Genomic DNA, 25,019 nt, shown 5'->3' with positions numbered 1-25,019 from the left:
GGTGGATCTCAACCTAGAGTGCAAGTTAGGATCAGCTGAGGTTATATAACTCGGTGCCCACACCATACCCAAGACCAATTAAATCAGTTTCTGAGGTAGGCCTTAGTATTTTTTAAAGTTCTCCAAGTGATTCCGATGCGTAGGGAAAGTCTAAGAACCCCTGTCTTTGATTTCATACCACCAAGGCACTGAAGAAAGTTACCTGGAATATAATTGCCCGTCAGGGTTAAATTCACAGCATGCTCCATGACCCTAAGTCAGGGGTGGGCAAACTTTTTGACTCGAGGGCCACAATGGGTTCTTAAACTGGACCAGAGGGCCGGAACAAAAGCATGGATGGAGTGTTTGCGTGAACTAATATAAACTCAAAGTAAACATCATTACATAAAAGGGTACGGTCTTTTTTTTCAAAAGTTTTATTCATTTCAAGCGGGCCGTAGTTTGCCCACGGCTGCCCTAAGTCCTTAAGGATATAAAATTCTAAGCTAATCTAAGAACCCACTTATGGAAAAAGTTGTCCATGGCAAATGGAAAATTATATTTCATGTTCACTACACTTTCAATGAGCTAGTACTTAGTAAGCATGGTGGAGCATATGCAAGAAAATGTCCTCTGGTCTCAAAGAGTTTTCCATTTAATCAGGGGAAATGCATGAACTAGTTAAATAAAATCGCACGGTCACAGTTTAATAAATGCCAAAATGAAGAGTAAAAATAATGATTGCATTCATTATAATTACGTAGCAGTCAGCTTTCTGGAAACCGGTGCATTGTACAGAACTTCTGCAATGATGGAAATGTGCTATATCTGTGAACTTCAAACAAGTAGGGGCTAACCACATGTGACTGCTGAGCATTTGAAGTGTGCCTGCTGCAGGTGAGGAGCTAAATTCTTTATTGTATTTAATTTTGCTAAGTTTAGATTTCCACATGTGTCTAGTCTAGTGGCTACTGTACTGGACAGTTTAGCTCTAGAGACTATGAACTCCTTTAAGACAAGGACCAGCCAAATCTTATTTATTTTATCCCTACCTATAGTACATAAATACACAGAAGCTGCTTAAGTGATTGTAGAAAGCAAGCAGTAAGAAACCGTAGTCACTGACTTTCATGAAGGAGGTGGGACATAAACAGAACCCTAAGAGATGCTTTAATGGCTGTATTATGATGGGATGGGTAAGACCTGAATAGAGAGTAATGCAATGATCATTCCAGATGGAAGAGTGGGAAGGATGGGAGCCAAAAAGACTTACAAACAGGGTGCAAGTATCCTCCAAAGGGAAAATCCCTGAGTCAGTCGTGCAGGGAGTGAAAATTTCTGAATTGAAATCATCAAGTTGAACTTAAAAGCACACTGAGCACACCGTGCCTTTCCCTGCCCTTCTTCACCCCCACAGGTGTGCATCTCCTAAACGTTGAGACCCCATAAGACTTGCAGCCAGGGGAGCAATGGGCAATGGCCCCTCATCCTGGGCTGACCCCCTGAACCTTCTCCCAAGGCCCCTTTTCTCTGACTCGCCAGTGAGCTGACAGCAGCCCTACCTAGGCTCTCTCCTGTTGCTTCTCCTTTGTTTCATTGCTCCCAGGCTTAATAAATGTACTTTCTTTTTTTTTCTTTTCTTTTTTGTGATTTTATAAAATGTTTATTCTCTTAAATCCAATGCATTCACAGAATAAACGTACTTTCAAAATAAAAATAAATACGCTTAAGAAATGTGGGACTGACTAAAATGTCATGATATTTGAATCAGTATTAAAAGACATGCTAAAATTCCTCCCATTTTTAAACAAACTCCATCTATTACCCCCATTGTCTGCTCCTATTTACGGAAAAGTTTCCCAAAAGAACTTGCTGCATCCAATTCTTCCATTCATTAGTGAACCCACACCAGCTAGGCGTTCATCCCAATCACTCCAATGAAACTGCCCTGGTCAAAGATCCACGATAACCTCACTGTACGAAATCCAACGTTCAGTTCTTACTGCCTTATCTGATCCCTCAGCAGCACCTGAAATAGCACAGCATTCCCATATCCTTGAAACACTTGGCTTCCATGACACCATACTCTCCTAATTTCTTCCCGCTAGCTTATCCTTCTCATGGGGGATTAACTAGCCGGAAGAAATTAGGAGAGTATGGTGTCATGCTAGTTCCTTCTCGTGTCCCCTATCTCTATGAATTGTACTTGCCCAGGGCTCAGAACTTAGTCTTTTTAATCTATAATCACACCTTTGGTGCTCATTCAGTGACATAACTTTATTACTTTTATGCCAAAGACTCGGATTACGGTCTCCAGCCCAGACTTCTCCCCTAAACTCCAGATGCATATATCCAAGTGCTCCTTACTATCTCCACTTGGGTATCTATAAGCATCTAAATCTAAAATACATGTCAAAGCTATCTCCAATAAGAGTAATGGTTGACTTCTCATCAGAAAACATGGAGGCCACAAGGCACTGGGATGGATGACATTCAAGTTGCTAAAAGAAAAAGACAATTTTTCTAGCAAAAATGCCCTTCAAAAATTAAGGAGAAATTAACATAAAAGTTAGTATATTTAAAAATACTGAAATAGCCCAGCTCACGTGGCTCGGTGGCTGAGTGTCAACCTATGAATCAGGAGGTCACAGTTCGATTCCCAGTCAGGACACTTACCTGGGTTGTGGACTACATCTCCAGGAGGGGCTGTGCAGGAGGCAGCTGTTCAATGATTCTCTCTCATCATTGATGTTTCCCTCCCTCTCCCTTCCTCTCTAAAATCAATAAAAATATATTTAATGAAAAAAAAAGAAGGTACAAATTCCCCAAATCTGGAGTGAGAAAAGGACATCACTGCTTACCATACCTAAAAATAAAAACCAAAACCAGAAAAAGACATCACAGGAAAAGAAAACTACAGATCAATATCCCTTATGAACACAGGAGCAAAGTCTTCTATAAAATACTGATGAACCCAAACCAGTGGTATATAAAAAGGATTGTACACCAGTGTGGCTAGGTTGGAGCATCGTCCCATACACCAAAAGGTGGTGGGTTTGATTCCTGGTCAGGGCACATATCCAGTTTGCAGGTTTGATCCCCAGTCCGGGTGCATGCGAGAGGGAACCAATCTATGTTTCTCTCTCACATCATTGTTTCTCTTAATCTTTATGTCTCTCTCTTTTTTTCTCTCTCCCTTCCTTTCTCTATAAAAAAAAAAAAAAAAAAATTAATTTTTTTTTTAAAGGATTGTACATTATGAGTTAGTGGGACTTATCCCAAGAATGTAAGGCTAGTTCAATGTAATGTATCACAAAAATCAATGTAATGTATCACATTAATAGAATAAAGGGGGGAAATCACATGACCAAATCATTAGATATATGAAAAGCATATGACAAAATCAATAACTTTTCATGATAAAAACACTCAACTAGGAACAGAAGAATTTCCAAGAACTTCCTAACCAAATAAAGGCCATTTATAAGCTAACATCCTAATTAATGCAGGAAGACTAAATGCTTTCCCCCTAAAATCACGAAGAAGAGATGTCTACTCTTGCCATTGTATTCAACACTGTACCAGAAATTCTAGTTAGGGTAATTTATAGGCAAGGAAATTAAAAGGCATCCAGATTGGAAAGGAAGAGAGTAAAACCATCATGATTTGCAGATGGCATATTCTTGTATATAGAAAATCATAAGAAATCCACTAAACATTTATAGCACAGAATACAAGTTCATTATTAAAAAAAGTAAATTGTATTTGTATACAGTAACAATGAACATTATGAAAATGAAATTAAGAAAATTATATTTACAAGGCATCATGAAGAATAAAATATTTAGAAATAAATTTAACAAGACATGTAAAACTTGTACACTGAAAACTATAGAACATTGTTGAAGGAAATTAAAGAATATCTAAATAAATGGAAGCACACCCTATGTCCATGGGTTTGGATGGCAAAAATCTTAAGATGGTAATGCTCCACAAATTAATAGATAGATTCAAAGCAATCCCTCTCAAAATCTCAGCTGGGCTTTTAGAGAAATTAATGAACTGATCCTAAAAATAATATGGAAATAGAAGAGGAACACAGAAAGCTAAAACAATCTTGAAAAAGAAGAACAAAGTTGGAGGGCCCATGTGTTCAATTTTAAAACTACAAAGCTGTAGTAAATGAGACAGTGTGGTACCGGCATAAGCTAAGAACCATTCCGTAAAAACCCAACAACTTACCAAACGCTGGATAACTCTGGGAAGAAATGTAAAACATGGAAGGTATTTCCTAACAGAAACGGAAAAGGATTTCAACTGCAGTTCTTCTTCTGAAGTCTTTTCAAATATTGAAAAGGACGTTGCACAAGCTATAAAAAATGCCACCACTGTCACAACTGTGGGCATTAGGAGGTCATCCTTCAGTAGGAGAGGTAGCATACTATAAGGGAAAATAGAAACCATAAATCACTTTGTAAAAACATTTTAAATGAGTTTATAAGAACTATACTGAGAATATTATATGGAAACTGGTTTGACTCACCTAAATGTCGACACAAGTAAAAACCAAGTAGACATAAAGGGAATTTCATTCAAAACTAAGCAGACAGGTCTAAAATGATAAAGAAAAAAAAATAATTTAATCTTATAGAATATAATTTCAACTCTTGTAAAAAATATGGAGAGATTTTATGTCTTATTTTCAGGGTAGCTAAAAAACCAAAAACTTTAAAACAGCCATCAAGGTCTTCATATGGACTACTGATTCATTTTTTTTTATAACCATCAATCCAAATTAAATGTGTCTAAATACAGAGAAGGTGTCAATTCCTCATAACTGGAAAAGTGATTCCAGAATTCAGTCCACCGATGGAATATTTATCATACAAAAGTAGTTTTAAAAAAAGAATCAGATAAACCAATCTAAACAGAGAAAGAGAGCTGCTTCATATATTTCATATTTGGTAAATATGAAATGAATTCCCAGAATAGTGGTTTCCATATTTCTTATGACCTTCCATGTTACATATTACTCAGCTAAAAACTAGTTGTAATAGGATCATCTGCCACTGAAGACAGGACAACAGAGGCAAAGAAGAACTATAAAGGGAAACAAGTGTATGATTGTAGAATAAAAGAAACGAGGGTGGGGGGAACAGTAGGAATAGGCTACATGAAAAGAGCAATAGTATAGGAACAGGAAGTGTAATGCCAAGAAATGGAGCCACTGACTTTACCAAAGAGTGGTTTAAGGTCATAAGTGCGAACTCTGTGACCTCCTTACCACCAACCTCAGACCCATTACCTCTGGATCCAACTGTGGCAATAATGCTCAAGAAGAAGGGGCCTGGCCGGCGTGGCTCAGTGGTTGAGCATCAACCTATGAACCAGGAGTTCATGGTTCGATTCCCAGTCAGGGCACATGCCAGGTTGTGGCCCAATCCCCAGTAGGGGGTATGCAGGAGGCAGCCAATCAAAGATTCTCTCTCATCATTGGTGTTTCTATCTCTCTCTCCCCCTCCCCCTTCCTCTCTCTGAAATCAATAAAAACATACTAAAAAAAAGGGGGTGGGGGGTGCTGTCCAGAAGACCTGAGTCCTAGTCTCACCTCTGCCACCAACTCACTGTATGTCCTTGAAAAAATGGTTAATTTAACTTTTTTTCTTATGTGTAATTGAAATAATAGTATCTTGTATTGTTAAGTAGTTGAAAATACTCTTACAAGTATTATCTAGTATTCGGGGCCCAAGAGCTAATCTGAATGGTCAGATTACGGATCACTGAATGAGCTGCCTTTCTATGGGGTAGAAATTCTAGGGAGAATCTATGTTTGAAAGTAAATACCTCTCCCTAGTTCTTGGCACTTGAGATTTGTGTGTAGGGTCAGCCTAGCCCAGCCGTGGGCAAACTACGGCCCGCGGGCCGTATCCGGCCTGTTTAAAATGAATAAAACTAAAAAAAAAAGACCGTACCCTTTTATGTAATGATGTTTACTTTGAATTTATATTAGTTCACACAAACACTCCATCCATGCTTTTGCTCCGGCCCTCCGGTCCAGTTTAAGAACCCATTGTGGCCCTCGAGTCAAAAAGTTTGCCCACCCCTGGCCCTAGCCTCATATAATAGTGGTAGCTCAGGTTTAGACTTTGGAGGATGAAATCAAGCTGATTTGAGACTGTTTTGTTCAAAGCAAAGAAGCCTTCCACATAGGCCAGCCCAGCTTACTATAAAGCTATGCACTGAGGTTTTAGTGCAAAGCTCCGCTTCCCACTTGCCATTGATCACTCTGTACATATCTTCCACAGGAACCTATGAACAGGGTGAAGGGTAGAGTGGTTGTGGGTTGGGATTCAAGTATTCCAATGTGTTCTAGGCAAATACTATTTTAATTTGGGATAATATAGCCTTAACTGTCACCCAATTTCTCTGAAGATCAGGGGGGAAAAATTAATGCTCCTAATACAAAGTAGTCTGGTTAGAGATTGCCAATAGGGCCTAACCAAAGGTTTTGACAAAGGAAGTAGAAAAGAGGCAACATAAGAAAGCCCCTAAAGAGGGGAATGGAGAGAACAAGGCTTTGAATAGGTATGAAAATGAACAAGGCAAAGATGACAAAGAGACTCCAGTCTTTGGAAGACATTCTTTATTGGCATACAGAATATATATAGGAAGAAATAAGTCCGTCGTTAATAATTCTATGAAATATTCTCAGTTTAAAATATAAAGAAGTAAAACTGAAAAAAGTATGATTTCATGAAATAACTTTATGCAACTATATAACATTTGCATAGTTGTGTTTTATACTTATGTAATTATATGTAACACATTGATTTATATATTATAAATGCACTAGAGGCCCAGTGCACAAGATTCATGCACTGGGGGAGGAGAGGTCCCTCAGCCCGGCCTGTGCCCTCTCACAGTCCAGGACCCCTGGCTCCTTACCGCCCGCCTGCAGTGGAGGCGAGAGAGACTCCCGCCACTACCGCTGTGCTCGCTAGCTGTGAGCTTGGCTTCTGGCTGAGCGGCGCTCCCCATGTGGGAGCACACTGACCACCAGGGGGCAGCCCCTGCATTGAGCGTCTGCCCCTTGGTGGTCAGTGTGCGTCATAGTGACTGGCCATTCCGCTGTTCGGCCGATTTGCATATTATGCTTTTATTATATAGGATAATAATTAATTAAATACTTGAAACATTTTTACTTACAATGATACTAAGAGAATGGACTTTTCATGTACTTGGAAAGAAAATAAAAAGAATGATAGTGCACAGGTAACCTTCAAGAAAAAAAAGAAGGGAAATGAAATATAACAGCTTACAAAATATAACTGCAATTTAATTATGAATTTGAATAAAAATCATTTCAGGTAAAACTTTAAAGTTTAATGTGGCTTCTATCTAGAAGGAAAATATATACATAGCACTAAATGCATAATATTTCATTCAAATATATAGTCAACATATTTTTTAGAAAACTAATTATAACACTATACTTAACCATATAAAGTAAGTTCATTGAGACTCAGTTATTAATAAAACTACTAAACACTTCAGATACAACAATCATGCTCTATTTCAGTGTTTTTAAAACATGCATTTCAATAAAATATATTAAGTATTTCATAATAATTTCATTCATATATATATGATTTCATTCATATGTGGAATATAAGACAAAAAGAACAAATGAACTAACAAAACAAAAACAAACATAGATTCAGACAACAGAATGGTGGTTACCAGCGGGAAAGGGGGATGGAGGAGGGGGAACTGGGTAAAGGGAGTCAGATACATGGGAATTGAAGGAAACTAGACTTTGCGTGGTGAGCACACTATAGTGTACACAAATGTTGAATTATAATGTACACCTGAAAATTATATAATGTTATTAACCAACGGCACCACAATCGATTTAATTTTAAAATAAAATGTGCTTTTCAATAAAAATAAATGTTTTATAAAGTAATCATTTGCTATTTGGGATTTTAAATAAAAAAAATTACATAGACCCATTTTCAGAAGTTTATATTCTGAATATCAGACATCAGTATACATCCAAATGTAGTTATTCAAGTAAAAAATGTGGGTCGCTACCTTGTACATGCTACGCATCCAATCCATCAGCAAATCCTTTGTACACCACCTCCTAAATACAATACCCACCCACTTCTCTCCTTCCCTCTGCTGACGCTGATAGACGAGTGGTCTGAGCCACCATCTTTCTCCTGGACTACTGCAATACGTCCTAATTGGTGACACTCATGCCTCCTTCCAATCCATTCTCCAGTCAGCCACCATGCCCGTTTATGTCAACTTCCTTATTTAAATTCCTCCCATTGCTTCCCTCCTGCGTCATGTGGGTCCTGCCTTCCTCTTCCACTCTACCGCTGTCTTCCTCCCTCACTTCACACTAGCACTTCACACCTGTGCCTTTAAGCCTGAAACGTGCCAACGTGTTCCTGCCTTAGGGAAAAAGTTGCTTTCATCAAGTCAGAGCCCAGATCTTCTTGTGATTGGCTCTTTCTGGTCGAACACTCAGTCCTAGGCTCAATGTCACTTCCCTAGAACGACCTTCCCATACTCAAGTAATGCCCCCTAACCAAGCCCATCCGCAGTCTTTTCACATACCACTGTTTTCTTCATAGTCCTCACTACTCCCACATACTTTCTTGTTAACTGATTTATTTTGTTTATTGTAGTTCTTCTGCCAGAATTAAGAGAGCAGGGATGCTCGCTGTCATTCCCTCACATGCCAGTACCTTGAAAAGGCCTGGACACATTAGCGAGCACTCAGTAAGTACTACTTGAATGAATTAAATATAAGTCATTTTGCTGCTATAAATACATTAGTATTCATATCATCCATTACCTCAATTACAGACTTATATGGAGAATTGACTTGAAAATAATTCAATCTTCATGGAAAGGAAAACACTTTAAAAGAAATTAAAATGAGAAATATTTTTAAAGCTCTTAGAAGTATTCAGTAAGAATTCAAAACATTACCAACAAAAATAACAAAAGTCATGAATATAAGTCTCTTTCTGTTGTTTTTTAAACACAGTGGCTTGTATTAAAACAGAATAAAATTAGGAAACTCAGAGAGAGAAAATGTTTTTTCTGGCTTATAATCCCTGAAAGTAATCATCTCTAGCACTGCCACAGTTACTCAAACTCTGAAATTGCATTCCATTATCTTTGAAATATACCTTTATTTAGCATGCTATTTCCTAGAGAAATAGCCTCATCTGATATAAACTTGCAAATATTTCAAGTTAGGCCTATTGAAGACATCGGAGCATCACTAACCATATCCCTCTGTTCTAAAAGTCCTACAGAATATTAACCGTAGATGACTCAGTGTGCTCAGAGTTCATTCACAGAATCAAACAACAGAAAACGTCAATAAAAAGGTAATCAAAAGAGAAGAAGAACATGAAACTATCTTTTTTCCATGGTGGTACTGATAGGCACTTTTGAAGTATTTCAGCAGTATGCTATGTTATGGCTTGTTTTTTAGAATGCAATGTAAGTACGTGGCAGTCCCAGAATCGAAACCCTAATTCCTAAAATGTTGTGCCCTTCTAAAGTCCACTGACTTACTGTTTTCATAAACCAAATTTTCTGGACATATTAAAAGATACTTTTAAATGTCATTTTATAGGCCCAGGCACACAGGAACAAAATTGTAAAAGTGCCGCAGAAATAGTAAACCCACTCAGAGAAACCCTAAACTGCAGGAAATAGAACCAATGCACCTTCAAACTGACACAAGTCATCTTTCTACAACAGAAATCTGTCCCCTCCCCTGCTTAGAAATCGTTTTCTGGCTCCTCTTGCACACAAATCCAACTCCAACTTATTCAACCTGACATTCAAGCCCTTATACAATTTGATCCTTTTTGATTCTGCTCTCTGACTATATCCTCTACACACATACACACACACACACACACACACACACACACACATTTCAATGTTCAATAGCTGTTCCCAGAGCATTCCCTATCGTTTCTCATCTCTCTATACCTTCAAGCTCTTCCTCCTGTCTTGAATTCTCTTCTGCTATATAACCTCCTATCCCAAATCTTGCCCAGCTTTCAAACTTTGTCTCCAATCCCACTTGCTCTAAGAGGCTGTCTAACATCTGCCCCCAAGTAATAGCTCCTGTTCCCGCACAGTCATAGCACCTAATCTGTACCAAATAGAACTTAATACCATCTGCTCTATCACATAATTATTTAAGCATATGTCTATCACCACTGTTTTCTTGTTTGGATTCCCTCACTGACTAATACAAAGCAGAACTTAAATAACTGTTGAATTAAACTGGAAATTTAATTAGTGCCAAAAAGAATACCTAAGTATGTCAGACACTCAATAAATGTTCATCAAATAAATGAATGTTCCAACCCAATAAAGCCTCCTGTTCAGAGCAAATAATTATCTCTATTTTTAAAAGATTATTTACAGCAAGAATTAAGTATCTAAAGTAAGAAGAAACTTACCAGAGTATATCTGAATCCTTTGGGAGAGGGCTGAAGTATTAATTTTATACATGCAGGAAGCAGGCTCAAAAATGTAAAACAAAAACTAAAAAATGAATAAAAATAAAATACTTGTTATCTTTGTAAAGGCCTATAGCTAAAACAAATACTTTTTTAAATATAAGGATCACATTACTTATCAACTTAAATTGACTTCAAATTAAAGTTTATTTTTACTTTTTAAATTTAAGACTAAATAAAATTTAAATAAAATCCACACCTTGAAATATGTACGCTCTTCAACATATACATAATTATATAATATAGAACAAAACATTATAGTAGTAAGTGCTGCTTATGTTATTTTACTATTTAGTCTCATTTATAGAAAAGAAAGTTAGCTAAATATTCATTATCAAAGACTCAAAATAAGAAAACATAACCAAGTAAAAAGAGACAATGCTCTATTTGTAACAGAAACATTGATAAAATGTACTGTAAGAGAATCTCTCAGGCCCTCAATTCACAAAGTTGATTATCTGATTTTCAAGCACCTGGTAAATAAAATAAAAAAACAAGCCAGAAGCTGCTAGAGCTTCTAGTGATGGCTGGTGGGCAGGGGAGAACTCCATAAGCAGAGCCATCTGGAGCCATGTGGTACCACGGCACACAGCCCCGAAAGCCCTGACACAGGATTATAACTCATACAGTAACTGATTTTCCCACTTAGGGTGGCTTTGTGGTGTGTCAGCTTGGCTCCGAAGAACTACAATCCCTCGTTACACGGGCTATAAGGGATATTCATGAAAGGACTGGATGGGAGAGGGAGGCAGCACACACACTGCTTTGCCCCGTTATTCAAACACTAGTCTTGGCGCTGCTGGGAAGAGATTTTGCAGAACTAACAAAAGTCCCTAATCAGTTGATTTTAAGTTAATCGATAGGAAGATAGTCTTGAGTGCGCCTGACTCAATCAGTTAGAAGCCCTTTACCAGTAAAAGGGCTTAGGCCTTCCCTAAACTCAGAGATTCTCAACAGCAGCTGGGTCTGAATCGCTCTTCCTTCCCTTTAACCCTTTGCGGTCGTATTAAATTTGGACATGGGTGTCGTACTGGTCGGAATTAATTTCCATTGAAAGAGCAGTGATACATAACATGCAAGATTATGAAGGATAAACAAGGTTTATTAATTCTTTTTTGAACATTAGATGTATGTTTAGACAATAATGTGTTTCAATAACATGTTTTTATGTAAAAATTATATTTTATATTTCTCCATTGTGTGGTATCTTTGAAAGCAGTCTCCAATATGCAGTCCTGGTTTTCGACTATATGTATCGCAAAAATAATTAGTTTGGTGTCTTCCGCCCCTAATCTTTCTGTTCGAACATACAGAGCAATCTTTACTTTTCACACCTTCACAGTGCCGCAATATATGCAGTTTCCCATTAAGCCTTTCATCTTTATCTGAGGCCGATGGTCTTCCTGCCAAAATAAAACTCTTCATCGTTACTTTCAGATTCGCAGTACACTTCTTTCGGTAACTTTCTTTTTGCCATTTTGGAGTATTATTTCGAAATATCTTAACAGGCGAGAATGCCTAATTACAGTTAAACGTAATTTGTAAAGCTTTATTTGAAATTCTGCGAAGTATCTCCGAAGCTTGTCGATTTCTTCACTCTCAAAAGGCAACTGACTCGCCACGGTATTTTGCATGGCGAGTGTGGAACGGCCACGTTTGTTTATATTGAGTTTCGATATCTCCAATTTGTCGGGGCAATGTTTTGGTTAGTGACAAGGTCGCTTAGACACTTAAGAGCTTTCAGAGAAATTATGAACTGATACATGAATGAATAGAGTTAAGATTCGTACAGTTCCTTGCTGTGGTGGCTGAGAGCAGACATACGACCGGAACGGTAAAAAAGCTTTGGTGGCTGAGAGTAGACAAACGACCGCAAAGGGTTAAATATTCCTTCCTGAATGCCTGTGGATTTCCAGTTTGCTTAGCCAGCCCTCACAATTGTATAAGCCAATTCCTCATAGCAAATTCACACACACACACTCACACACACACTGATCCCCTCCTCATTCTTTAGTTGAACCCTGACTGATACATCACTGAAAATCACAACTCTTCCAACATATGTTCAATCATGGTGAGCATACTCACCAATTAAGGAGGAGAAAAGTAGGTAACAATCCAGGAAGATTTTCACATAAAATATATCAAATAGAAGAGTTTTGTTGTACAGAGGGACAGATTAATGTTACGTGGAAAATCCACTAACAAAGACCAGCTCATTCCCTAATGATGCCAGATAAATGAGATATTACCATAATACTTTTAGAGGAAAGCATACAAAACACTATATACAAACTTTGTGACTCTTACCTGATTTTTATCTGGGTGTGACGTGGCAAAATATTCTTGATCTTCAGAAAGACACTTAGGCTACACCAAATATTGGCTACTTTATCCTTAAAAGAGATTTGTTAGTTTTACATTCTGATCTAATTGAAAGAAATACCAAACTCCACAAAGTACAGTCCATAACTTCTAAATAAACTTGTGAGATGTAAAGCTTTTGTTCACAATTTTATAAGTTGATTAAACTCTCTAATGCATATGTACACACACAGATAAGCATTTTTCACTTTTTTGCAATGGGAGTTTATCTAAATCACTACCCAACCCTAATCTAGACATTCCCAAGAAATACTTCATATTTTTCTAAGAACAGCACACTATCCCTAAATAAGGAAGTTATTCATCTTTGAAAATGTTTCTAGAATATTTTTGTTTTCCTAGTGTGTAGAACACATATTATGTGACCTGTTTTATCACACATCTGAAATTATCTAATATAACTTCCTAGCTACTAGCAATGACAAGAGTTAATTGCTAATAAGTCAAAAAGTTTAAAGGCATTAGCAGTTGTGCTAGGATCACTTTCAAAATTAAATTTATAACTACAGCTCTCTGTTCGTGAAACCCATCCTCTACACAGCTGCTTGACTCACAGCTGTGTAGGCAAAACATCCAGAAAGTAACTACCACTGACAGCTGTACCAGCCTTCTTCCCTCCGTAAGATAAAAAAAAAATGCTCTTCAGATTCTGAGAGCAACAAGGGAATGGGGGCGACCTGCAACACCACCAAACATATTAATATCCATTTTTATGTTTACCATGCTAAATGCCATCTCTTAAACAGAAGGCAAAGCAAATAACCAGGCAGCTTACAAGGAGAATCAAACTTTTCTTTTTTTAAATCCTACCCGAAGATATTTTTCCCCCATTGCTTTTTCAGAGAGAGGAGAAGGGAGGGAGGGAGGGAGGGAGGGAGGGAGGGAGGGAGGGAGGGAGGGAGGGAGGGAGGGAGGGAGAGAGAGGGAGAGAGAAATTGATGTACATCAATTGGTTGCCTCCCGCATGCACCCCAACCAAGGCTGGGGATCAAACCTGCAACCCAGGTATGTGCCCTTGACCAGGAATCAAACCCACAACCCTTCGATGTGCAGGCCAATGCTCTAACCACTGAACACACTAGCCAGGGCTCAAACTTTTCTTTATATACTAGTAAGTGTTCAGGTTAGAAAAACATAAAGAAGATAGGAGCACAATTTTCAAAGTTCGACTCACAGCTCTGCCACACACTACCTACGTGACCTCAGTTTTCTGATCTGTAAAGTGGGTATAATAGACACCTCAGAACTATTGTAGAGATCAAAAAAATCATGTGAGGTATCTGGCACCTAATAAGTGGTGATAATAATAGTGACTGTTTATGATTATCAGTATCAGCAGCAGGGTCTCCATCAACATACAAGTCGCACATTCTTGTTCCTTCACAAAACCAAATTCTCTTAGTCTCAAAATGCTGGGTCCATCTCCTTACAGATCAAATCTATATATTAGAAATTTACATATATATATATATATATATATACATATATATATAATATGCTTTTCTAATTCTTTTTAAAAGAAATGTTTTTTCAAAAGCAAATTATCTATAAATATGTTGTTTCTGTCTAACTTTATTAAAAGGGCCTTTTGTTTCAGAAAAATGGTTTAATTTAATTACTAAATCTAAATCATCAAATTACCCATGTAATTAAAGTTTAACAAGAGTGATTAAGCTAGCATTAAATGAAATGAAAGAGTCTCATTAGAAATTACTGTGGGTGAAGGTTGTATTTATATATCTCATAAGGAATTAGGAGATCTTTCTGAAGCAAACATGATTATTAGTTTAAAAAGTAATTTCCTAAGACTAAAAAGAGAAAATAAACCAAAGAAATTACAGAGCTCTTAACTCTGTAGCTGCAACTTCTCATGCTGTCTTCATTCTGGACCCCTTTCATTAGAAAAATGTGTAATTGGATTATGGATCTCATGATGGCATAGATATTAGCAATGCATGTAATGTACTAGAACATGCCAGCTGAGCTAGAGGTTTACACTGAATTAAATAATTGGCAAGGAATGATGGTGAGAAGAGAGCAGCTGAAGTTACTATTCCCTGAGGGTCTTCTACAGGAAATCCCAGCGGTCACAGGGGAGGTGGCAGAAAGCCGTGAGAGGAGAGTGTACACGTGCCTCAAATAATCCACGATCCACTGGGAAGAGCCTCCTTAGAACCTGCAGGGTTTGCTCCTTTTCTGTAACAAACGGCAGCCAGCAGAGAACGAAGGAAGCCACAACAGTGCACGCCAGCTTAACTAACAGCACAAACCTGGAACAAAAGCAAAGGCAACCTGTGAGCCAAGAAGTTAATACTTCTGAGAAAAGCTGAACCACGCTAGATATAATAAATGCAAGTGTATAGTAATGGTAAATCCATGCCACTGACATAGGTTTAAGATGGGAGTCTACTCAAATCAGGGTTAAGAAATTCAAAACCATTACGATGGGCACTTCTCCGCCCTGCAGGTGTGGCTCAGTTGATGGAGCGTTGTCCCATTCACCAAGAGGTTGCAGGTTCCATTCCCAATCAGGGCACATGCCTGGGTTTCAGGCTCAATCCCCGGTAGGGAGAGTGCAGGAGGAAGCCGATTGATGTTTCTCTCTCATTGATGTTTCTATCTCTTTCTCTCTCCCTTCCTCTCTCTGAAATCAATAAAATCATTTTTTAAAAAAGATCTGCACTTCTCTAACAAAAAAAAACTATCACCATCCTAATTAACATTTAACTTAGATGTCATTCCTATGTAGCCATGAAGACAAATGTCAAATCAGGGTTATATTTCTAATAACTATGTAATCTAACATGCTCTTAAATGGATGAAATCCTACAGCAATCCTCTAACAAACCAACCCACATCACCTACAGGAAATGTACATTGATCAAAATATTTTTCTAGTTAGGAAGATTTAAAGTAAATGTAGAACATGACACTCTCTCTTCCTACTCTCCCCATAGTCAACACATTAGTAAGAAATCACCGAAAGGCCAGGTGAAAGGCCACCTTCCTCGGGGTAAGCAGGCCACATACATTCTCGGGAGTACTTTGTAAAATGTTGGTGTTTAGAAGCCACTCACCCTTTTCCTTTGAGGCCTTTTTTAAAACACTTGCCAAGCAGAAAACAAAAAAAGGGCAAGGAATGGTAAAGTTCCATCTGTTTGTAATTTATAGCTAAACAAAATGCCAGTGATCCTAGCAGGTCCCAGTGACAAGATACTCCAAGAACACCCCACAGAGCAAAGCCAAGACTCACAGAATTATATCTGTCCCTGTGTCAAGGAAATTATCTCAGTAATTAAAAGAGGTAGATCTTGCACTTTATAGAGTGTATTTCTTACACAATTTAAAAATAAGAGATATGAAAGCTAATTTAAATAGAAATTGAAGTTATTGGATGTATACAAACATTTGAAATTATAAATAATGGCCTCAAATATATAAAATCTAGTGTTAAACACAGCACCTGATTTGTTTAGCTTTAAAAGAACTCTAAATAGTTAACACATAGCTTTGTTTCTGCTAGACTATTTCAGTTATTATAAAATGATGCTTCAAAAGTTAAAAAAAACATAAAATTTACTGATATCACTATACTTCTCTATAAATATGCATCAGCATAAATATAAATGCTTGATTATAAACAAATAACAGTTATATTAAAACAACATCACCATTAAATTTTCAGTCCAAAATAGTGAGCTAGGCACTCATGTTTACCTCCTCTCCTTCCCTAAACCCCCTTAAGACGGAGAATTTTTTTAAAGTATAAACTCACAGCCATGAAGAGAACAGGAAGTTGGGCTACAGGAGATCAAGATTTCAACACATTTCTAGAAGCCAGAAAGAAGACAGAAAAGTGGTAACAAATAAAATAGGATGAATGAAGCCATAGCCTAGAGGAAGCTTAGGCAAGCAAGGAGCCAGTCTACCCTGCAAGCCCCTGGAGAACTCTGGAAACACCAAGTGAGTGAGAGGGCTTGAGCAATATGTTGAAAAGAAAACAAGAGGATTAACCGAAAATCCCTAGATGGAGAAATCAAATCCCACCTCACTCCTGTGCAGATATTGTCTGGCAGCCAAACCATTTACCACCCCAGGCAACAGAAGAAGGAATATTTCTCCAAAAAAAATGGAACAAACCTTCTGGGACAGCTAGTGGAGAAATTAACACTACAGTACAAAGCCCTCCACACCCTGAAATTTAATGATCCTACAATGTACTGACCAGCTCCCTGCCTACTTAACCTACCGTGGATCAAATAAATAAAGAGCTCACATGTAGCTTTTTCTTCTCTCTTACCCTTAAACTAGAATACTCTTGGATCAAATAGACATGGAAGAAAAACCTAAGACCAAAACGAAAAGGGGGAAAAAATGACCCTGGAAGAATGGAAATAATTAAGAAAATAGTAAGGAAAAAATTAAGGAGTGAATTGAAATTTAAGATATGCTTAACAAAACAAATGAAACGTAATAGAGGTGTTAGAGATAATCTTCCAAACCATAAAGACAAAGAGATGCTCAAGATGGAGATGAAAGACCTAACATCTAACCAGCTCAAGAATGAAGTGAGAAAATTATCAAAGAAATACTATAAGAGAATTTCCCAGAACTGAAGAACATGAGTCTTCAAGATGAATGACCCATAGAGTGTCCAAAACAACTGTCAAAATACATATGCCTAAGCAATCACTGTGAAATTTCAGAGCCCCCAAAATAAAAAATAGTAAGAGCAGCAGCAGCAGTAATGTCAGATAATAATAGCAACAAATATTTATACAATACTTAATACTTCCCAAGTACTGCTTTAAATGCTTTATAAATATTAATTCACTTCATTCTCAAAAGGTTTACAAAGTAAGGGTTATTCTTAAGCCCACTTTACAAATCAGGAAAGTAAAGTACATAGTGGTTAAAAATGTGTCACTATAAACTGACATAATCCCAAAAGCTTCAAGTTTGATTCAAATCACAGAGAAGATACCACTACATGTTTGCCAGAATGTGAAAATAACAAGGAATGACAATAGATGAAGATGAGCACCTAGAACTTTGACACAGTGCTAATGGAAGTGTTAACTGGTGTACCATGCTTAAAAACCAGTTGGGAATATCTAAAATTACGCATGTGCATACCCTGTAACTTAGCAATTCCACTCATAAAAAAATATATTTACATGTGTACAGAGACATTTATAAGAGTAATCATAGCAGCAAATTCATCACAGCCAAAACCTGGAAGCAATCCAAATGTCAATCAGTAATAGAATTATGTGTATTCTTGCAATGGAATATTATAATGCAATGTAATTGAACAAATTACAGCTACATACAACTACAAGAATAACTCTCACAAACAAAATGTTGAACCTAAAACACCAAACACAAAGGAATACCTAGTGTGTTGTCCCTCATATATAAAGTTCAAAGCGGGGGAGGGGATAGCAGTATTAGCACTTAGCTATCTCTGGGAAAGAAGGAGGAAGAAGTACTCAGGAGGCATACAAGTGTAGTTTTGGCCCCTCCACCCCAATCGGGGGCGGAGGGGCTGGCCAGCCAACCACCCATGGCCCCTCCCCCCAGACAGCTGCGGCCTCTCCCCTGCCCCTCCCCGACCCCGACCCCTGGCTGGCCCAGCCCCCAGTCAGCCCCCCAACCCCGATCATGGGCAGGGCCAAACAGCCAACCTCCCACATCCCGCCCTCCTAATAGCCCGGCCCTGATTGGCCCCCATTGGGATGGGCCAGCCAGACCCCACCCATGCATGTTCGTGCACTGGGCCTCTAGTAGTTTATATAAGCAAGTACCCTAGCAAATAAGATATTACTGAATGATAACATTATACACATTGAGTCTAGATTTCCTAATAGGCATGCATCTAGCTTCATTTCTAAATTAGTAAAGGATACTGAAAATGTCCATAGTCAATAAGAATAAGGCCTGGATACAGCAATATGCATAATGCATTAGCAACCTGTAAAGACAGATATTATGAATTAAGAGAGTAATCTGTTACTTGAATCAAACAGGGTAAAAGTGTAGTTTCACTTAACACAGTAGCAAATTTCCCCCTCTTACCTCCAGTTATCAAAAAATTGCATTTTTATAAAACAACTCTTTAAACACTATAGTTTTCATGGAGGTGATATTTCATGGATAGGATGCCTCAGTAAAAAGGAAATCACTAGAAGGTGTTAGTCAGAGAAAGCACGTTTAGATACACAGGTCAGAGAAGTTAATCTAATGATTAATCTATATAAAATCACCAAAAAGAGTATTTGTTGACTGTGATTGTGAGACTACATAGCAACTTTTCAAAATACCTTTCAGTTTAGTCATCCTCACAAGTTTTTAACATAAAAGCAACTCATAATTCTGAATATCCAACCCTTTTAAGACAAAGAAAAATAAATACTGTACATTAAGTTCTTCAACAGTACAATAGAGCTATCAAAAAGCCTATTTTTTTTCTTGCACTACACTAAACACAGTGTCCAGAATAAGATAAATGATAGAAATTCAGATTGACCAGCTAAGCAATAAACTCAACATGCTGCATGATTCAGTAGTATATAACTTCTAAAATTCAACGCATCTTATTACTATAGTTGGGCATTAAAATAATTAAAGTAAATTGATGTTTTCTAAGTGAAAATTAATTGACAGAAATAGACTATTCCCTATTAGTATCTATTCCCAAAAGCATGGCTTCCTTAAGCTTCATACTCAATAGTAAAGCTAATAAAATATTTCAGAGATGAGATGTCAGGTTGCTTTAAAACTTACCTTTTTCTTAGTTGACATTTCTTTTAAACAACAACAGTACAAAACCACTGCAGGTATGTAAATCAGCAAATCAGCAATTAACACTAAAAAAAGAGACACAAGCAAATTTTAATTGTGAGACCATCAGGAGCTATAATGATGTATTTATCGTCTCCCTCCCTCCATCCGTAAGTGTGAATTCTATTAACCCACAGTTCCTACCCACTCTGCACAAGTCCCTCACATGTGAGCCCTTTCCATTCCCTTTACCTTTGCCATTTTTTTCTTTAATTCCTCACCTGAGGAGAGAGAAACATCAATCAGCTACCTCTCCTATGCCCCAATTGGGACTGAACCCACAACTTAGGTATGTGCCCTGACCAGGAATCGAACCAAGACCTTTTGGTGTATGAGACAACACTCCAATCAACTGAGCAGGGCCTGACCACACTGACCAGGGCCTCTGCCAAATTTCAATTAATACGGTACTACACTCTTTTAATTTTCTCTAAAATATTCACACATTGAATCAATTAGGTGTATCCAAAATAAATTCTCTCTTGGCTCTGACTTGAACTTAAAAATTAAGAATACTCAATGCCCTAGCCCCATGGTTGGCAAACCGCGGCTAGCGAGCCACGTGCGGCTCTTTGGCCCCTTGAGTGTGGCTCTTCCACAAAATACCACATGCAGGCGCGCACGTACAGTGCAATTGAAACTTCGTGGCCCATGCGCAGAAGTCAGTATTTTGTGGAAGAGCCACACTCAAGGGGCCAAAGAGCCGCATGTGGCTCGCGAGCCACGGTTTGCCAACCACTGCCCTAGCCAGTTTGGCTCAGTGGATAGAGTGTCAGCCTGCGGACTGAAGGGTCCCGGGTTTAATTCCCCTCAAGGGCACCTGCCTGGGTTGTGGGCTAGATCCCCAGTAGGGGGCATGCAGGAGGCAGCCAATCAATGTCTCCCTCTCATCATTGATGTTTCTATCTCTCCCTCCCCCTTCCTCTCTGAAATCAATAAAGTATATATTTTTTAAAAAATTAAGAATACTCAAAGCAAGCAGAAACAACCTTGTTTTTTTGTTTTGTTTTGTTTTGTTTTACTATCTGTATACTCCAAATTTTCTCCTGTGAAGAATACCTCAAATGTGGCAATCAATGCATAGGAGAATCTTTTTAGAATATTATTTAAAAATACATTAACTTGCCGAAACCGGTTTGGCTCAGTGGATAGAGCGTCGGCCTGCAGACTGAAAGGTCCCAGGTTCGATTCCGGTCAAGGGCATGTGCCTGGGTTGCGGGCACATCCCCGGTGGGGGATGTGCAGGAGGCGGCTGGTCATCTCATCGATGTTTCTGACTCTCTATCTCTCTCCCTTCCTCTCTGTAAAAAATCAATAAAATATATTTAAAAAAAAAAAAAATACATTAACTTCAGCCCTAGAGTAGTCGGTTTGGCTCAGTGGATAGAGTGTCGGCCTGTGGACTGAAGGGTCCCTGGTTCGATTCCACTCAAAGGCATGTACCTTGGTTGCAGGTTCCCCGGCCCTGGTCAGGGTGCATGCAAGGGGCAACCAATCAATGTGTCTCTGTCACATTGATGTTTCTCTCTGTCTCTTCCTTTCCCTTCCACTCTCTCTAAAAATCAATGGAAAAATATCCTCAGGTGAGGATTAATTAAAAAGAAAAATACATAAACCTTTACTAATTCATGCATATAAAGAACTTGAGAGCCCCAGGTGAAAAAGAAACTAAAAAAAATTTTTAACATAAAGCAACTCATAATTCTGAATATCCAATCCTTTTAGAACAAAGAAAAACAAATACTGTACATTAAGTTCTTCAACAGTACAACACAGCCATCCAAAAAGCCTATTTTTTCTGGACACTAAATACAGTGTCCAGAATAAGGTAAATGACAGAAAACTGTCAGTGTTATATGTGTGTAATCTATTTTCTGCTCCAGATGCCACGTTTAAGATGACACGGACAGACTGAAACATATTCCAAGTAGCACAACCAGAGGCCTCAAGACCGTAATCGCATTCAGCAAACAGGTCATCTAAGAAATAACTAAAGGATCTGAGGATGTCAAACCTCCTCAGGGAAAAGGTGACTTCAAATGTCTTTAGGGTATTAAGTATATACTGGTAGGTTAGCTTGCCGCTGGGGTCCGGATGATCAGAACTGAGCGATGGGCCGGATACGCCCTGGAGCCCTCCCATGGTCCCTCCCTGGCTGGCCAACCTCCCATGTCCCTCTCTGGCCTTGATTGTGCACTGGTGGGGTCCATCTGCCTGGCCTGCGCCATCTCGCAATCCAGGACCCCTAGGGGGACATCGGAGAGCCGGTTTTGGCTCAAAGCGCTCAACAGGAGCTGCCCCCTGATGGTCAGTGCGCTCCCACAGGGGGAGCGCTGCTTAGCGAGAAGAGGGGCTCATGGTTGGTGAGTGCAGCAGCAATGGCAGGAACCTCTCCTGCCTCCGCAGCAGCACTAAGGATGTCCAGGGAGCGGGCCTAAGCCATCAGTCAGACATCCCCCAAGGGCTCCTGGACTGCGAGAGGACGCAGGCCGGGCTGAGGGACCCCCTGCCCGAGTGCACGAATTTCATGCACTGGGCTTCTAGTTAAAGTATAAATCGTGTAAAGCTTTTAGAACAGCACACAATAAATGCTCAACAAACATCTGTCGAGTGGATTAATTTAGCAACAATGGACAGCAAAACAATGAATGAGATATGACTGTAAAGTTTACTTTAAGAAAAAGTCTAAATGGTTTTGGAATTAGGATATTAACGCAACAACCTAAACAACTAAAACTTCAATTTATAGTTATCAGACCTAAAGTGAGCTATTAATCTCACTTACCTGTGCCTCAGTTTCTTCACCTTAAAATAAGTATAATAGAATTTACCTCATTGGGTATTCAAATTATTAAGTAGAATAATCAATGTAAAGCTCCCAGAATTATTCCTTTCTACGCTTTTCTCTTTTAGCTCACAAATATATTTTGAAATCTACATATATATGCATATGTGTAGTTGTACAATTTTAAAAGTAAGTAGGAATAATAACAGAACCTTTGACCAGTTCAAAAAATGTTTGAAAGTCAAATTTTGCACTCAATACCTATTGTTCTTTTACCTGTTGCACGCATGAAGAGCTTGTGTGCCTGACTCTCATATCCACGTGAGGTATGGAGAGCAATCCAATCTGGATTTATAACCTTTGCCCTGCAAATCAAAGCATATATATATGCACTTCATTCCCCATCATTTTTAGCAATAAGGATATCTGAGGACATATGAATCTATTTTGAGAAGTGGCCACTGCTCTTATAAAGTGATCAAGTCAAGGTGATACGTGAGTCTTTTTATTTAATCATGTGAAATGGACTTAAGCTAAAAAACAGAGTCTGCCTTGCTTATCTCCCAATGAAACCTTGTAACATGGGTAAGAACCCTACCTTGGCAATTCTTCCAGTGTAAAAACAATCTGATGTGTGACATTTCACTTATTAAGCACATCTATAATAATAAAAGTATAATATGCTAATTAGACTGGACAGCCGAACGACCTTCCGAACTCATTCCGGACATCATTCCAGACGAAGCCGCGGCAGTGGGGGCCGAGGCAGAGGCGGTTGGGGTGATCAGGCTGGCAGGCAAGCAGTTAGGGGTGATCAGGCTGGCATGTGAGTGGTTAGGGGTGATCAGGCAGGCAGGCGAGTGGTTAGGGGTGAAAAGGCAGGCAGAAGAGTAGTTAGGGGTGGTTAGGCAGGCAGGAGAATGGTTAGGGGTGATCAGGCAGTCAGGTGAGCAGTTAGGGGTGATCAGGCAAGCAGGCAAGTGGTTAGGGGCAATCAGACAGGCAGGCAGAGTGGTTAGGGGTGATCAAGCAGGTAGGCAAGTGGTTAGGGGCGACCAGGCAGGGAGGCGAGTGGTTAGGAGCAATGAGGCAGGCAGGCAGAGTGGTTAGGGCGATCAGGCAGGAAAGCAGGTGAGCAATTAGGAGCCAGAGGTCCCAGATTGCGAAAGGGATGTCCCCCGAGGGGTCCCGGATTGTGAGAGGGTGCAGGCCAGGCTGAGGGACCTCTCCCTTTCCCCCTCCCCTGCACAAATTTTGTGCACCAGGTCTCTAATATTTTATAAAGAACAATATGCTAGTATTGACCAGAGGCTCATCCTATATAATAAAAGGCTAATATGCAAATTGACAGAATGGTGGAATGACTGGTCGCTATGACACGCACTGACCACCAAGGGGCAGACACTCAATGCAGGAGCTGCCCCTGGTGGTCACTGCACTCCCACAGGGGGATCACTGCTCGGCCAGAAGCCGGGCTCACATCTGGCGAGCACAGCAACGGTGGCGGGAGCCTCTCCTGCCTCCATGACAGCACTAAGGATGTCCGACTGATGGCATTCCCCATCAGTTGGACATCCCCTGAGGGCTCCCAGACTGTGAGAGGGCACAGGCTGGGCTGAAGGACTCCCCCCAACCCCAAGTGCATGAATTTCGTGCACCGGGCTTCTAGTGTTTTATAATTTATAATCTTTTCAGTTATCATAACAATCAGCTATAATAAATATCTATTAATCACAAATCAATGCATAAAACTAAACATAATGGCCCTGACCGGTTTGGCTCAGCGGATAGAGCATCGGCCTGTGGACTCAGGGGTCCCAGGTTCGATTCCGGTCAAGGGCATGTACCTTGGTTGCGGGCACGTCCCCAGTGGGGGGCATGCAGGAGGCAGCTGGTCGATGTTTCTCTCTCATTGATGTTTCTGGCTCTCTATCCCTCTCCCCTCCTCTCTGTAAAAAATCAATAAAAAAATATATTAAAAAAAAAAAAAAAAATAAACATAATGGTTAAAGATAAATTAAGTTTCAATTATATTACATTACCCTGAACACTGCAAAAATATAACTGATTATCATGTAGTTTTGGAACTTGTTTTTAATCCAGGAAACTAATTTTTACAAAACAGGAAATAGTGAAACAATTAATTTGAAATTTGGAAGATACTGTGAAATTCCTCAAATTTCTGCTGACACACTTCAAGTGTGAAATGGAACAGCACTACAGAGTAGAACTGGGTCTCCACCAAACCGAAGTTCCTAATCTTCAACAAACCACTCCATTTCTGTAAAAGAAGGAATTCCAATCCTGATCTTAAATCACAAGTGAAACACTACAGTAATTCTAGTTTCTAACTTGACAGATTAGTCAGAATACCATATTTTTCATATACTTCAGGCCATTCCAGAAAAAAAGCTTTCCTATGTACAACTCACCATATTAGACATATTTCTCAGTTGTCC

General features: G+C 39.0%; 1 protein-coding gene across 2 annotated transcripts in view; it reads right to left on the bottom strand.

Annotated features, from left to right (window-relative positions):
• The window catches only part of ALG6 (ALG6 alpha-1,3-glucosyltransferase), a 46,692-nt gene that overhangs the window by 7,131 nt on the left and 14,542 nt on the right, over positions 1 to 25,019 (bottom strand). For both annotated transcript variants that reach the window (XM_036349292.1, XM_036349291.1), the window contains exons 5-14: positions 22,837 to 22,925; positions 19,719 to 19,801; positions 18,842 to 18,906; positions 16,010 to 16,195; positions 15,067 to 15,202; positions 12,858 to 12,943; positions 10,488 to 10,572; positions 7,186 to 7,256; positions 4,523 to 4,591; positions 4,222 to 4,420 (exon numbers count right to left, since the gene is read on the bottom strand). In XM_036349292.1, the coding sequence (XP_036205185.1) occupies positions 4,222 to 4,420; positions 4,523 to 4,591; positions 7,186 to 7,256; positions 10,488 to 10,572; positions 12,858 to 12,943; positions 15,067 to 15,202; positions 16,010 to 16,195; positions 18,842 to 18,906; positions 19,719 to 19,801; positions 22,837 to 22,925 (1,069 nt within the window). The remainder of the gene's footprint in view (positions 1 to 4,221; positions 4,421 to 4,522; positions 4,592 to 7,185; positions 7,257 to 10,487; positions 10,573 to 12,857; positions 12,944 to 15,066; positions 15,203 to 16,009; positions 16,196 to 18,841; positions 18,907 to 19,718; positions 19,802 to 22,836; positions 22,926 to 25,019) is intronic.

This window comes from Myotis myotis, unplaced genomic scaffold, assembly GCF_014108235.1.
Source record: "Myotis myotis isolate mMyoMyo1 unplaced genomic scaffold, mMyoMyo1.p scaffold_m19_p_2, whole genome shotgun sequence".
In the NCBI taxonomy this organism is placed as follows: Eukaryota; Metazoa; Chordata; class Mammalia; order Chiroptera; family Vespertilionidae; genus Myotis; species Myotis myotis.
This window is presented reverse-complemented; position numbering and strand designations above follow the sequence as displayed.